This window comes from Polypterus senegalus, chromosome 14 (assembly GCF_016835505.1).
Source record: "Polypterus senegalus isolate Bchr_013 chromosome 14, ASM1683550v1, whole genome shotgun sequence".
Taxonomy (NCBI): Eukaryota; Metazoa; Chordata; class Cladistia; order Polypteriformes; family Polypteridae; genus Polypterus; species Polypterus senegalus.
The window spans coordinates 25,210,129-25,224,779 of record NC_053167.1 but is presented as its reverse complement, the minus strand read 5'-3'; the positions used below and the strand labels follow the sequence as shown (position 1 = coordinate 25,224,779).

Below are 14,651 nucleotides of genomic sequence, written 5' to 3'. Positions count from 1 at the left end.
CAGAAACATGTATTTCATGTTCCCTTTGATCAGGTAAGATTTAATTTCCCATTATTAGTTGTACAATTGATAAAACTTGATACTGGATTCTCATTTCATCAGCTTGATTTTGAAACTGACTTTTGCATAAATTTGGACCTACTCTAACATCAGTGATATCCATTATACTGTACAGAAATAAGGTGTGAAGCGATGCTCAGTTAAGAGATTTTGAAAGCAGATTATTGGAGGAATACTCTGAAACACTAACTCAGGGCCACATTAAGTTATTAAATGCTGCTCAGCCACCTTTTAAGCTGTCATCATTGGTATTGCTTTGCACCCTATGAGGCCCAAGTGTTAAACCAGAACACAAGTTCTTCCTTATGCTGATATTCACCCTCCACTGCTCTACCCAGCCAATAGTTGACAATCAACAATACTGTGGGTACCATTTTGAAAGGCAATCATATTTCCATAGTAAAGTGAATTGATATTGAGTTCATAAAGAAATTATTTTGTGGAACACTATTTTACTTTCAGAGGTACAAAGAGATAGGCTAAGAATTGATTTAATGTTCCCAGAGACAGAGGTTGAATCCTGGCTCAGTTACTTTCTGTGCGGAATTAGAATGTTCTCTTGTGTCTACTTTGTGATTTCTGAGTTTTTCTATATTCCTAAAATGTGTGTTCTTAGTTTAATTAATAACACAAAACAAGCTCACTATTAATGAGTGCTCTTGATTAAACTGGCTACCTATCCAATTCTGTTCCAGTGCCCCATGACCCTGAATTATATAAAGTAAGTTAGAAAATGGATTAATAAATTATTAATGTACCTGAATATAATCTTTAAGATTTCCAAGGTCGTGCAGGTGGTAGTGTTTGGTTTTAAGTTCCATACCTCATTGTGTGACATTTGTTTCCTCTCCTGATATAGGCATGAACTTCATCCTGTATTGCTGATTCCCCAGTTTCACAGCCTAAATTGTAGTCATAGATGAGTTTGGGTCTGTCCATGATAAGTTCCTACTGTTTGTGTCTTAATACTGCACAGGACAGAAAGCAGATGATTGTCATTTACCCTGAAGGTCTTCTGCAGAGTTTCTAATTCAGCTAAAAATGAACAGATGTTGCTTCCCTCTAGTGGTCTTAACGTGCATTTTAGAACTGAAAATAAAATGAATATTTTTTATGACAAGGAGAGAAAATGTCCTACAAATGACTTATAAAAGTAAGGGCAAATTTTAGGTTGAGTTTGTAAAGACATTCAGTAGATTTTAATCGTTCATTCATATTCAATGAATATTTTTTAATTGCTTCTACTGATCAGTTGCCTCAGTTCAAAACATACAGAAAAGTATTCATTTCTCAAAACTGCCCTCTACTGATCAATCTGATTCACACTGGAAATATGTCACTTTTTTGTCAGACAAAAAGTCCCTGAGTTTCACAATACAGAATCAGGGGAGGAGCTGTGAATTACGCAAACGTTTTTCAGCCCATAAAAGCCGAGTCGGCTTCTCTAAGGACAGAAGAACACCTGACAAGACAGAATAGCAGAGTGTGTCAGAGAAAGCAGAGATTTGACAGCAGAGTGCACATCAGCTCCAGATCTCAACATGAGAATCGTTGCTCTTGCCCCTTTAATTCTGGGGTTTTACATCTTGGGAGGCTTGTGTGCTCCAATGAAGACAGTGTTTGTGAACTTCCCTGGGGATGTGCTGAAGAACCTCACCGAGGAAGACCTTGTCAATGTAAGTATCCTAAACACTTGAGCCAGGCAGTGTAGAGTTTCTGAACCTAAAATTTTACTGTACTTCTTTAGAAAAATGGTAGGTAGAAGTTCAGGTTACTAAAAATGCTACTGCCCAAACAAACTTTATATATATATAGTGCCTTTAAAAGGGTTTTTTGGGAAATATTTACCTAGGATATTTTTAGAGATGGGGCTCTGGCAGGTTACAAAACAGGTATACACAGCAGTAAATTGAACCAATAACCTAGCGAATGAAAGTTCACTAAACTATTCTGCATCTCAAGAAGGTATTCTTCTGAGCAGCTTGTGAGACAGTCTGTGCACTGGAAATCTGCAAGCGTAATCAGAATAACACACTGCAGACTAAAAGCCATAGAAGGGTATCTAATATGTGGAAGGGCTGGAGGGAGGTTCATTAGTAAAACTTAGAAAATACATGTTACATTATACTTTCAAAAAATGCAGTCTTTCAAAAGTCCAGCAGTTTGAGATTATAGCTAGTAATGGTAGCCTATGGCACAAAGGTGACAGGAGTTGGAGTAGTTCATGTGAGATCCCCAGATATCAAAGCATGCCATTGTAGATTAGGTGTCTGTAGGCATTAGTGTGACATTTTATAAATGGAGGGCTGAAGATTTAGAGAATTTAGCATATTGATTAGGACTTCAAAAATGTTTATGAGACAGTCTGAAAGAAAGCTTTTATGAGTTAGTCTTTGGCATTGTGCATTAAGTGTTCATTAGAGTGGTGGCTCTGAGACTAGGCTAAGAGTAATAAGAGAAAACAGTGTGAATCCAGGCACCATTAGGCACAAAGTAAGAACTAGTTATGGATGGGATGCCAGTTGTTCCCAGGCCATTGCTACCCATACATCAAACAACTCAGACACAATTAGCCAATTGTACAAAATGGAATAGAATACTAGACAGTCAAACTTGGGTATCTGGAGGTATGGAGAAGAAACAACAACCACTGTGCCACCATGTCTCCTATCTGATACATATATTCAAATAATAACTGAGTTTATTTTGTGTAGCTTGCTTCACCTCAGCTTTTTCCCATTTCACAGGACTATCTGGAGCGATATGGTTACTTGAATAGTAAAGCACGCAATACAAAGCAGATGTCTCTATCCAAAGCTTTAACAAAAATGCAGCGGTACCTAGGCCTGGAGGAAACTGGTCAATTGGACGAGGAAACTCTGAATGTCATGAAACAGCCACGTTGTGGAGTTCCTGATGTTCAGAACTACCAGACTTTCAGTGGTGACTTGAAGTGGGACCATAATGACATCACATACAGGTGAGGTAGAGTTGAACAATAATGTTTATGGCCATTGCTGGAGTACAGATTTGGTTTTAAGCTATGTAGACATTTTGTTTTTAGTACCCAAAAGAAATTTCTATGGCAAAGTCACAATTGTGTTGTTACTTGTAAAGCTGCATTCCTCATTGTATGCTGTCTGAATGGAGAAACTGCACATCAGCAACACTTCTTACTTATTTAGCCCACAGCTGCTGGATTTTGTCTGGGATTGCAGCAAACAGACATCTTTATCTTTCTCACTCTTTAACTCTCATACTCTGTCAAAATTCTTACCAAATAAACCAGGTGGTTGTAGGCCTAAGGCTAAGAAAGAAGCTGGAATTTTCACAAGTTCCAAAAAAAAAAAATGGAATGAGACAGTAAATTTAATGTTTTCAAAGCTTTTCAATATAAGTTATCATTTTTAAAAGTATATCTTTTGAAACTAATGACTCCAGGAACACTTTCCTTTTGATTTTCTTTTTCTTGTTATGCTGAATGTTCTCCATCATTTCCTGTTATCTAGACATTTTGAGTGCTTTTTCAGATTCTACTTCTCCCTGATCTTCAAATTTGTTCTCTCAAACTATTAACTTTACAAATCCCTAAATAAATCCTTATCATGTTCCCACACAGGATTCTTAATTATTCTCCTGACATGGACTCTTCCATTATTGATGATGCTTTTGCCCGGGCTTTTAAAGTGTGGAGCGATGTCACCCCACTGACATTTACCCGATTGTATCAGGGTGAGGCAGATATCATGGTATCCTTTGGAAAGAAAGGTGAGTGGCATTTGATTTCCACCAGTCAGTCACTCACATTGAGTGGTCTGGGCTAAAGTAGAATTAACAAGATTCATTTAAATAACACAAAAAATTTACAATGCTTATATTGTGATGATGCATTCTGAGGTGAGAAAGGTGTATATAAACCCAAAAATATTAATCAATAAGTAAAATTAATGAAAGATACAAAAATGACATTTTTAAATTCAGAGGTACAGGGAGGAAGGAACCTATCACAGATGAGCAGATGTCAATCTATTGCAGGGCCCAAACATATACATAACCAAGCAGAGCCAATATAAAAAAGAGGCAGTTACCCAAATAAACGTTTGGAATGGGGCAAAAACATGCAAATACAGAGAGAAAATGTGAACTCAACACAGCCAGTCATGGGGATGGAATTCAAATCAAGAATGCTTGATCTAGTGTTAATCACTAAGTCACCACATATGGTGGTACATTTAAAAAGTCAGTCATTGACCAACCCGCTTTGTCCTGAGAAGGGCCGTGTGGAGTGCTGGAGCCTATCACAGCTAGCACAGGGCACAAGGCAGAAAGAAACCCTGGACAGGGCATCCACACACACTGCCAATCCATCTAACCTGCATGTAATTTAACTGTGGTAGAAAACTGGAGCACCCAAGGAAACCCATGCAGGCAGGGAGAACATGCAAACTCCATGCTGGGAGGACCCTGGAACATTAAAAAAGTGCAAAATAAAATTAAAATAGAAACTGATTGAAATATGAGAATTCAAATGCCTAATGACTATGATTATAAGGCTGGAAGTCTATGCCTCAAAATATTTCCTTTATGTTTTTGAAAAAATTAACAATACATTGTATTATAGTTTCTTAGTAATGAACTAGCATTATTAATAATACTGTATCTGTCACTCAACAAAAGCTTATTTTATATATGACATTTTCAGGAGATAACATTATTATAGGTATTACAAACTTTACAGAACAAATCAAAATGATGTAGATGTTTTTAACCATTGATTGATTGACCCCCATGACCCTCATGACCCTGTGGTAGGATATAGCAGGTTGGAGAACGTCTGACCGACTGACAAACTTTACAGAAGAAATCAAAATGATGTAGATGTTTTAACCATTGATTGATTGGATTCAGATTACAAAGATAATTTTGGTATTCAGTGCAACAAAACCAACTGAATAAAACACTGTGACTAAATAAGCTTTAGTCTGAGTGCTCAGATGACCAATCCTTCAGCCTTTTTCTAATATAGCACCATTTATAGTTTAATTTAGAGCATCACAAAGTGCTTTCAGAGGCAAAATTCAATTAAATGTAATTATTTATCACATTTCTCACTGTGCACAGGCTCAGAACACTGACACATACTAAAAAACACAATTATGCAATGGTAAATTACTAAGCCATACATGTGACAAACACAAAAGTGGCCTTATATCAGAATATACTGTTTGATAATTTGTTTATGGTAGTATTTTAGAGTTAACACTGGCAACAATGAAAAATAAACTAGTTCTGTGTAAATCTGAGAGGCACGTCCTATTAGAGATTTTTAACTCCTTACTATTTTTGAATTCCAGATCATGGAGATCCTTATCCTTTTGATGGAAAAGATGGACTGCTGGCACATGCTTACCCACCAGGAGAGGGCATTCAGGGAGACGCTCATTTTGATGATGATGAGTTCTGGACGTTGGGCAAAGGAGCAGGTAAATGGAAGAGTTACAAGTATTAAGTGAATTGAATAGTATATGCTCTAAGATAGATCTCAATCTACTGGCCTGTTTTATTAATATGCCTTCTCTACTATAACATTGTTGTGAACTGGAGCTTATATCAGCAATGCCAGGGAACCTGCGCAGGATGTAGACCGTTACAGACCAAATGCAGGCCAATACAGAGTCAGCCATTAAACTAATGTATATGTTTGATAAGTCAAAGTATAGCAAAGCACCCTGAGAAAATCCATATGGTAACATAGAGAACACAGAAAACTTCACAGACAGCAGTCAGTTACCACTTTATTAGGTACCCACTCCCAACCGGAATGCAAATTATGACATTTTTATTAATGTATAATGTGTAACAATTGTTTTTAGTCTTTGGCTTTTAATGAATATGTGTTAAAGATGGCAATTTCAAAACTAGCTCCTTGTAGGGGAAAAAAGTATAGTTCAGGAAATGGAAAAATAAGTGGGACTTTCTAGAGAGTGTGAATACCTACATCAATGTGAATTCTGGTGCCTTTTCTTAATTATTTGTGCATTTTACCTCTGAGGCACAGACCTGCATCCACCAGAAAGTGCATCTCTTTAATAGGTCTGATTGTTTCATTAGAAAACCAAACAGACCACCTTTCTCAGCTTCATCCCTTTTCTGAAATTGCATCTTTACTAACTTGTTTCCATTGCAGTTGTGAAGACATATTACGGAAATGCAGAAGGAGCAATGTGCCATTTCCCCTATACTTTCAATGGAAAGTCTTACTCCACCTGTACCACTGAAGGCCGTGATGACCAACTGCCATGGTGCGCCACTACTGCAGACTTTGACAAAGACAAGAAATATGGCTTTTGTCCTAGCGAGCGTAAGTTTTGCCTTATATCTGCTCTCTTATTTTGGTTAATGTGTACATTAGCTAAAACACCCACAGATAACCCTTCCCAGAATTCCCAGATAACACTGGTATCTTTATAACTCTCAGAGGAGTATTCAAGTGTATAAATCATGCTACACTTCATCTTATCACATTAACCATTGTATCTGTATCTGATGTTTTTGTTAGTTTAATAATATAATCCTGTTTTTTTTTTTCTGGACCAACGTATATGAAAAAAACTTTACATTAGAAACAAGCTTCATGTTCTACTGTCTCTTTACAGTTCTGTACACCTATGGTGGAAACAGCAATGGAGACAAGTGTGTCTTCCCTTTTGTGTTCCTGGGAGAAACATATAACAAATGCACCACAGAAGGGCGAACAGATGGATATCGCTGGTGTGCAACAACAAGCAATTTTGACAAGGATATGAAGTATGGCTTCTGTCCCAATCAAGGTAGGGAACCTAGCAGTATTATGGCAGTCAAATAAATCTGCAAGCATTAATTGAGTCATCCCATATAGCATCACAGTATTGATGATCTGACCTATAAATTACCCTTCCAAATGTTATAGATGTTGGTTCAATGGACAATCCTTTGGAGCTTTTGAAGAGCTTTTAAAATGTTGACTAGGTGGGGTGGTAAAGTCTACTCTGGTGTTTGAATTATTTACAAAAAGACACTGAATGACACATTCAGATGATTAAGACATTGGGATATGGCTTGTGCACAAGATGGTGGTTAGGGAATATCAGGGAACGGGCCCTAAAACACACCAATAATCTATGACTGAATTGCGCTCCATGCCTGTTCAATAATTTTCCCTTTCATTCGATATCCCATTGGTCATTTTAGGTTACTAGTAGAGTGGTGGTCAAAGGTCAAAGTTTTATAACATTCTAAGATAAAACAGTGTTTCTCATAACATACTGTAGTTCTTTAATTTTGGCAGATAATTTAATAGTAAGCTCTTTATGTTTTGCAGACACAGCTGTGATTGGTGGAAACTCTGAAGGGGAACCATGTGAGTTTCCTTTCACCTTCCTAGGGAAAAAGTATAACTCTTGTACCAGTGAAGGTCGTTCAGATCAGAAGCTGTGGTGTGCCACCACCGGTAACTATGACAAGGACCAGAAATGGGGATTCTGTCCAGATCAAGGTTAGTTTTCCAGCAATAATGCAGATAATTTTGGAATTGCAGAAAGATAAATGGGTGGGATTTTAAAATGGATCTTGGTTTTCAATACCAAGCATTTGGATTTCACTTTTTCTTTTTCTTTACCCATACAGGATACAGCCTGTTCCTGGTTGCAGCCCATGAATTTGGTCATGCTTTAGGTCTAGACCACTCCAACATCCATGATGCCCTTATGTACCCTATGTATGTTTACTTGGAGGACTTTAAACTGGACAAAGACGATATTGATGGGATTCAGTACCTCTATGGTAAGTATGTTTAAAATAATATGAAAATAATGTCACTCGATAATTAAGAAACAGAATTTGGCTGGAATGGGTTGAATAATCTGTGTATTTTATGCTTTTATCAAATTAATCTATTTTGGTTATCTGTATATTTTGTGTAGCACTATATCTTGAATTATAATTCCAGGTAATCTATTTTACATCATGCTAAAAATAAGCAATAGATAAAACATAACTTTTGTTTTGTATTTTAGGTCCCAAGCCTGGTCCTGGGCCCACACCTCCACAGCCCAGCAAAACTACTTCCAGCACCAGCACTACAATTACCACTCCTAACCCCAGAACTCCCAAGACACCAGACACTCCAACTGCCTCCCCATCCACACCTGAGACTACCACCCAATCCATTGATCCATCTTTGAATCCCTGTCAGATTCCCATTTTTGACACCATGTCTGAGATCATGGGAGAGCTGCATCTTTTCAAAGACGGGTAAGAAAGCAATGGCATAGTATAACAAGACAAAAGTATAAATAAACAGAAAGAAAGAAAGAAAGAAAGAAAGAAAGAAAGAAAGAAAGAAAGAAAGAAAGAAAGAAAGAAAGAAAGAAACTACTAAGTACATATTATATTTTCCTATAAAGAGAAAACTAATTTACCATACGTCACTAGGCATATCAATTTGGTGATTAATAGAAATAAAACAGTGATACATATTCAATATTTCTCATTTGTAATCACTTTTAGGTTAGTCAGAATTCAACTGTTTCTTTTAATTTAGCATGATGTCTAATTCCCAGCAACCCTTAACTGAATAAGTGTGTTAGAAAATGAATGACTGAATGAATGTTGTTTAATTAGATTACTTTTTCTTTCTGCCAGTCCATAATATTGCTAATACCAAAAGGGAAATAATTTACTTTCTAAGGACTAATTTTTTGCAAATTCATAAGTTTCAAGCTCACTTGTTTTGTAAAATAGCCTCATGAAATTGGATGTTTTGCTTAGTCATTAAACATTAAATGACAGGATTTTTCATATCTGCCTGTGTCATAATAAATATACTTAAAGAGATATATAATTCATTTGGGACTTGTAAAGATCTTAGAGTTGGTCTGTACTATTTAAAGGCACCTTAGAACATTAAATTTGCATGCTTTTCTCATTTATGAATGCACAGAGATGCAAATGGCATAGAAGAGTAAGAAAAGGGATGACATTTCTAATTAAGGATTAGGTTCAGTTAATAGCATCAACTGACATATAATAAAGGAATTGATGACAATGAAAACAGATAATAACCGGGAAGTTTCAAGGCACAATTTAAGGAAAAAAGATGTCTCATAGCATGAATATTTGTGACCTCAGGCTCAGTCTGCTTTTGCCTGAAATATCATGGTGTAAGAATACCATGATAAAGCTACCTTCTTTTTTTTAGACTCTACTGGAAGCTGAAGGCGAAGTCAAACATTAAGGGCCCATATAGGATTCAAGAAACTTGGCCTGCTCTGCCTAATGTGATTGACACTGCATTTGAAGATCTGCTGACCAAAAAAATGTACTTTTTCTCAGGTATGATGCTTTAATAGGTGACTTAGTAATTAAGAGAATGAAGTAAGAAAAGGTTGAAGTGGGGGCAAGAACAGTTCACTTACAATACAAAGGCACATGTTCAAAGCCTCAAAGTCTTATTAGGCCTCATTGGTAGCCTTTAAGATCATTTCATCTGTGTGCAACCACCTGGCCTAAAGGATCTAGTTAGTGTTGTGACTTCCCTACCCTCAGAAACAGACAGTAAAATTCCACCTGTCCTGGCTGAGAACTGGTAGCTTGCCACCTCTCCACCTGTCTGTGCTTGTTTGCCTATTCTCTGGCATCTGCAGAAAATCATTAGCTTCTGGATGGGCTTAATTTTTGACAACTAGGGTCTTTGAGAAACATAAATATCTTCTCAAGGTGCTAGGGTTTCATTATTCCCTTCTAAAACACCTACTTTGCTAATGGCGCTTATCACCCGTAACTGGTCCATATATACAGTACCCATATAAGCATGATTCTCTGTGATTCCCTGAGCAATGTGACAATTGACGGCCCTTTGTTATCCTTGTGTCAGTTCTGTTGTAGGCATCTGCCTGTAACCTGGGTAACCCCATATTGGTGCTGTTTATACCTAAGATAGTTATTAACACTCAATAAGCAGAGGTATCCTGCTGTAGATTATTATTTTTTTTATTTATTTATTTATTTCAAATTACAGTCATTCAACTATATGAGTGAATAATATCATTGAGGAAAAAACACAAAATTTCTAAATGAAATAAACCAAAGGATATGCACACCATACCTTATACAGACAACAGCTGCTTTTCATTTTTGTATCTATTATACTCCTGCTACTCTGTAAAATTCTTCAGATTGCTGATTTCATTAGCTTTTTCTTTTTTACAGGTCGGCGTTTCTGGGTTTACCATGGAGATCAAGTTCTAGGGCCACGCGGCATTGAAAAATTAGGTCTGGGCAACGATGTGGAAAAGATTGAAGGTGCCATCCAAAGAGGAAAAGGCAAAGTTCTGCTTTTCAGTGGTGGAAAGTACTGGAGGTAAGACAGGCTGCTCTTATTTACCCACAAGGCTGGCTGAGGGTGGAAGGCAAGGCTAGAGACAGTTATTGAACATCCTGTTTTATTCCATTGTTTCATCAGGATGGACACAAAAACTCAGCTCACTGATAAAGGTTACCCCCGTGACATTGACGATATGTTTGGTGGGGTGCCACTGGATGCCCATGACATCTTCCTCTACAATGGTGAGACATACATTTTTCTGAAAATATATTGTTAAAGAAAATCATAGTCATAGTAGAGGCTCAAGGGTATTTTGAAAGACACAAGCTGGGAGAGGGGCCCTATTAATTAGTAAAAATGTGCTAAAGGTGTTTTACGGTGGGTCAGTGTTTCTTTAGAGAACAATGAAAAGTACACTGTTTTGAATTTTCATGTTATGCTTAAATGAAAAAAATAGTTAAACACATTTAAAGCATACAGAATGGAAATAAAATATTAAATGTTCCAACTTCAAATCCTAAATTTGCTTGAACTGAAAGGGTGTGGTGTAAATGTAGCATCCTATTGTGGGCTGGTTCCTGCATGCACAAATAGGTACCACGATAGTTGTCGACTTTCCATGACCATGAAACAGAAAATGTGAACTGAAAAACAGAAGATTATTAGATAGATAGATAGATAGATAGATAGATAGATAGATAGATAGATAGATAGATAGATAGATAGATAGATAGATAGATAGATACTTTATTAATCCCAAGGGGAAATTCACAAATGTATTTATTTAAATTAAATATTATTATTACTGTTATATGTCATTTTGGTTTAAGGTCAGAGGTACTGGATTTCAAAGCACACCATCTCAGTTTTCAATCTTAATGGCAGCTTACTTTGCAGTCCTGTGGACATATGCATTTCTGTACACCAAGATAATTTATGAGTAGTGGCACAGTGCTTAGGAGTGCAGCCTTAAGGACCTGGGTGTGAATTCTGCCCTATTTGTTGTATATGCTTTGAATGAAGTCTCAGTATACTTTCCCTCCTGGTCCTACCCTCATCCCTAAGACATTCAGGTTTGGTTAACTGATGACTCAGGGCTGATAACTACCTGCAGCTCCTCTTATGAAAAAAAAAAATTGGAAATTAATCAATGAATGTTTTAGTATATATTGTTGGCAGTGGGGAAAAGTGGTAAGAGAAATAGAAAATATATGCAGTGAAATAAACTGAAGAATTAGAAATGACTGTAGATCTGCTAAAAAAAACAGGCAGAAAAAGGAAATGTGCTCTTTTTAAGACTTCATAATTACACATCCTGATTTTTCAATATATAAATCTTTATATAAGGGTGCTCTCACCTTACATAGGCTTTGCTTTCTGCACACATCCACTGCATGCAAATGTTTCTGTCCTCTTTTTTAGTATACAAGGTGTGTTTTCATGAGTTCAGACATTATTTAAAGTAAAAAAAAAATTGATATAGCTTTTATAAACTGTCATTGAATGATTTGTCCAACTCATGTTACACCGGTGTATTGAACATATCATAACTGGTCTTGTAAAGTAAATACACTGAGGGATGATTCTGTCAGTCTACTTCTAGAGACAATATCTATTTTTGTAATGCAATTTTCTCTATTGTTTTCAGGAAGCTATTATTTCTGTCAGCAATCTTACTACTGGAGGATGAACAACCGCCTTCAAGTGGACAGAGTTGGATACATCAAGTATGACATCCTCAATTGCCCAAATCCCTCTCGCAAGTAGTGATTTCTCGACCCTGAAGAACTCTGAAGATGTTAGGATATGGGTGGAGCAGACAGGGGTAGAGAAGAAATTTGCTCTTTTGAGGAAGAAAGATGTTCCTTTGGTGTACTTAATTTAATGTTTTTGCCTTGGTTTGATCCTGGAGGAAGCAGGTGATTTATGCCACTCTGGGACAAGGGGGAGACAGTGGTGCATTTGCAATGGAGTGTTTTCACATTTTCCAATTTCAAGTCTGGCAGTATCATAAAAAAACACAGTAGGAACCAGGCTGTCAGCCAAAGGATTTGTCCACACCAGAATAAATTTTTCAAATTTTCGACACTGGCCTCATTTGAATCTTTGTCAGTATATATCAATTCCAAACAAGTCTCGAGGGCCTTCCCCTCTGGCCATACTTTCCACTAGAATGAGGCCAACACACAGAACCAAATGTTTTTTGAAAAAGACCCTTTGCCAGGTAGCACTCCTCCACAAAAGTATAATTTATCTTGCTACAGCACACTTGACTTTCCAAAACTTTTCTGCACTTTACTAAGTCTCCAACATTGGAGTCACTTTGTTCTTACCTAAGTTTCCTGTGCCTTGTGACAGAACTGAACTGAGTACTGTCAAACTATCTTGTCAGGCTATAAGCACCCAATCTAAATTGTGTAGCAGTAGTGATGGCTAATCATTTAGCCTCTCTATTTAACCAAGAGCTGTATAACTATGGCTTCTCAAGCACATACTTGAGTTAAATACATGGTAATCTTTTCTGGAACTTCTGTGGATGGCTCACATTCTACCACACTCCTTTGATGCATGATTTGTAATCTAATAAAAAATGATTTTACTAAGAAATTAACGATTTTTCAGAATGTCTTGCCAAAAACCTACCATAACATGTTATTTGTCTGACTAAGAATTGAATCATCCACTCTGAAAATGTTCCACTTTAGCTTGTTGAAGAGCTTTCCTATTACCCTTGATCAAAAGGTCTTCATACAGTCTCTTATTAAAGTTACTAGATACACCCGAAATGCTACAGCATTACCTGATGTCAGTTCACCATACTAGCGTGACCACATTCAACTCTTATCAAGATGATTTGGCACTAGGAGTTTTGTCATTTCCACCTCCAGGAAACTTTGAAGAACAAAACTTGCAATCACCCTCTGTCTGCCTGGAGCAGCCAGGGAAAAGTTTTGCTAAACTTTATTTTTATGTTTCCACTTTGTAATTTTTTTATAATATTGTTATTACTGTCGTATAAAATATTATAATTGTACATTTTTTATGTGTATTGAAAGAAAGTTGTTTTTTTTTTTTATTTAACTGTGCCTCTTAGAAAAGGCAAATGAAATTCAGCCTTATTCTGAGCCTAAATTATTGAAAGGGAAAATGAAATTTATAGAAATAAAGTCATTGCATTTCAATTACACTGCTTCTGTATGGATTTCCTTTTCCATTTAAAGAGAAAAAAATCCCAATCTTTGCACAAATAAAAAAAGATGCATACAGATTTGTATTTTTATAACAACAACAACATTTATGTATATAGCACATTTTCATACAAAAAGTAGCTCAAAGTGCTTTATATAATGAAGAAAAGAAAAATAAAAGACAAAATAAGAAATTAACATAAGACAACATTAATTAACATAGAAAAGAAGTAAGGTCTAATGGCCAGGGTGGACAGAACAAAACTCCAGACGGCTGGAGAAAAAAAATAAAATCTGCAGGGGTTCCAGGCCACGGGACCGCCCAGTCCCCTCTCGGCATTCTACATAACATAAATGAAATAGTCCTCTTTGTAGTTAGGGTTCTCACGGAGTCACTTGATCCTGATGGTCATACAGACTTCTGGCTTCCCATCCATCATTGTTGGAACATCACGGTGCTTTGAGTAGAAAAATCCAAAAGGATACCGGAAAAGGAAACAGAAGAGAGAGTAGGGGTTGGTACAGATTTTAGAGCCACCATGAATAGTAATTATAATGAGTTGGAGATATAGAGTATCAGGATTTATACAAGTTTATAGGATTATACAAGTTGACTACAAACACACAGCAGTAAGAAGGTGGATTTGCTGATTGACTCTCACCAGATGGTCTGTGGGAGCACCTGTTACTTCTAAAAATGCTGTTCTTCTTAATATTTGGTTTCATGCACAGTAGGTTGTGTTTCAAACCCAAATGAAGTAAAGAAGGATATACAGTGACCCTGTGCAATATAAGAGGGGGTCAGTTTTACCAAGCATGTAAAATTAAACCACTTGAATATTTTGGAGGGTGACATTGCTGGGAACTACCAATAGAAACATCTTGCAAGAATGTTTCATGCATTAGTAGTAGCAGTAATAGTGATAGTAGTAGTAGTATTGTCACATGTAGAGTACAGTGAGATTCTTACTTGCATGTACAACTAATACACAACATGTTATCATTCTCACACATTATATAGTAAAAGCAAAGTGATACAA

General features: G+C 36.6%; 1 protein-coding gene across 1 annotated transcript; it reads left to right on the top strand.

Annotated features, from left to right (window-relative positions):
• Positions 1 to 1,525: 1,525 nt before the first annotated feature.
• On the top strand, positions 1,526 to 13,034 carry mmp9 (matrix metallopeptidase 9). Its single transcript, XM_039734710.1, has 13 exons — positions 1,526 to 1,736; positions 2,808 to 3,040; positions 3,680 to 3,828; positions 5,415 to 5,543; positions 6,248 to 6,421; positions 6,717 to 6,890; positions 7,421 to 7,594; positions 7,726 to 7,881; positions 8,115 to 8,352; positions 9,299 to 9,432; positions 10,309 to 10,459; positions 10,562 to 10,665; positions 12,072 to 13,034. Exons 1-13 carry the CDS (start codon positions 1,602 to 1,604, stop codon positions 12,188 to 12,190), a joined length of 2,070 nt encoding a protein of 689 aa, XP_039590644.1. The 5' UTR covers positions 1,526 to 1,601; the 3' UTR covers positions 12,191 to 13,034.
• The last annotated feature ends 1,617 nt before the right edge of the window (positions 13,035 to 14,651 follow it).

Excerpts from the sequence above, each read along its gene's own strand:
- mmp9 (XM_039734710.1), top strand. The coding sequence starts at position 1,602 with ATGAGAATCGTTGCTCTTGCCCCTTTAATTCTGGGGTTTTACATCTTG. Across the intron at positions 8,353-9,298 it reads CTGCATCTTTTCAAAGACGG|ACTCTACTGGAAGCTGAAGG; the intron begins GTAAGAAAGCAA and ends TCTTTTTTTTAG. Across the intron at positions 10,666-12,071 it reads TGACATCTTCCTCTACAATG|GAAGCTATTATTTCTGTCAG; the intron begins GTGAGACATACA and ends TATTGTTTTCAG.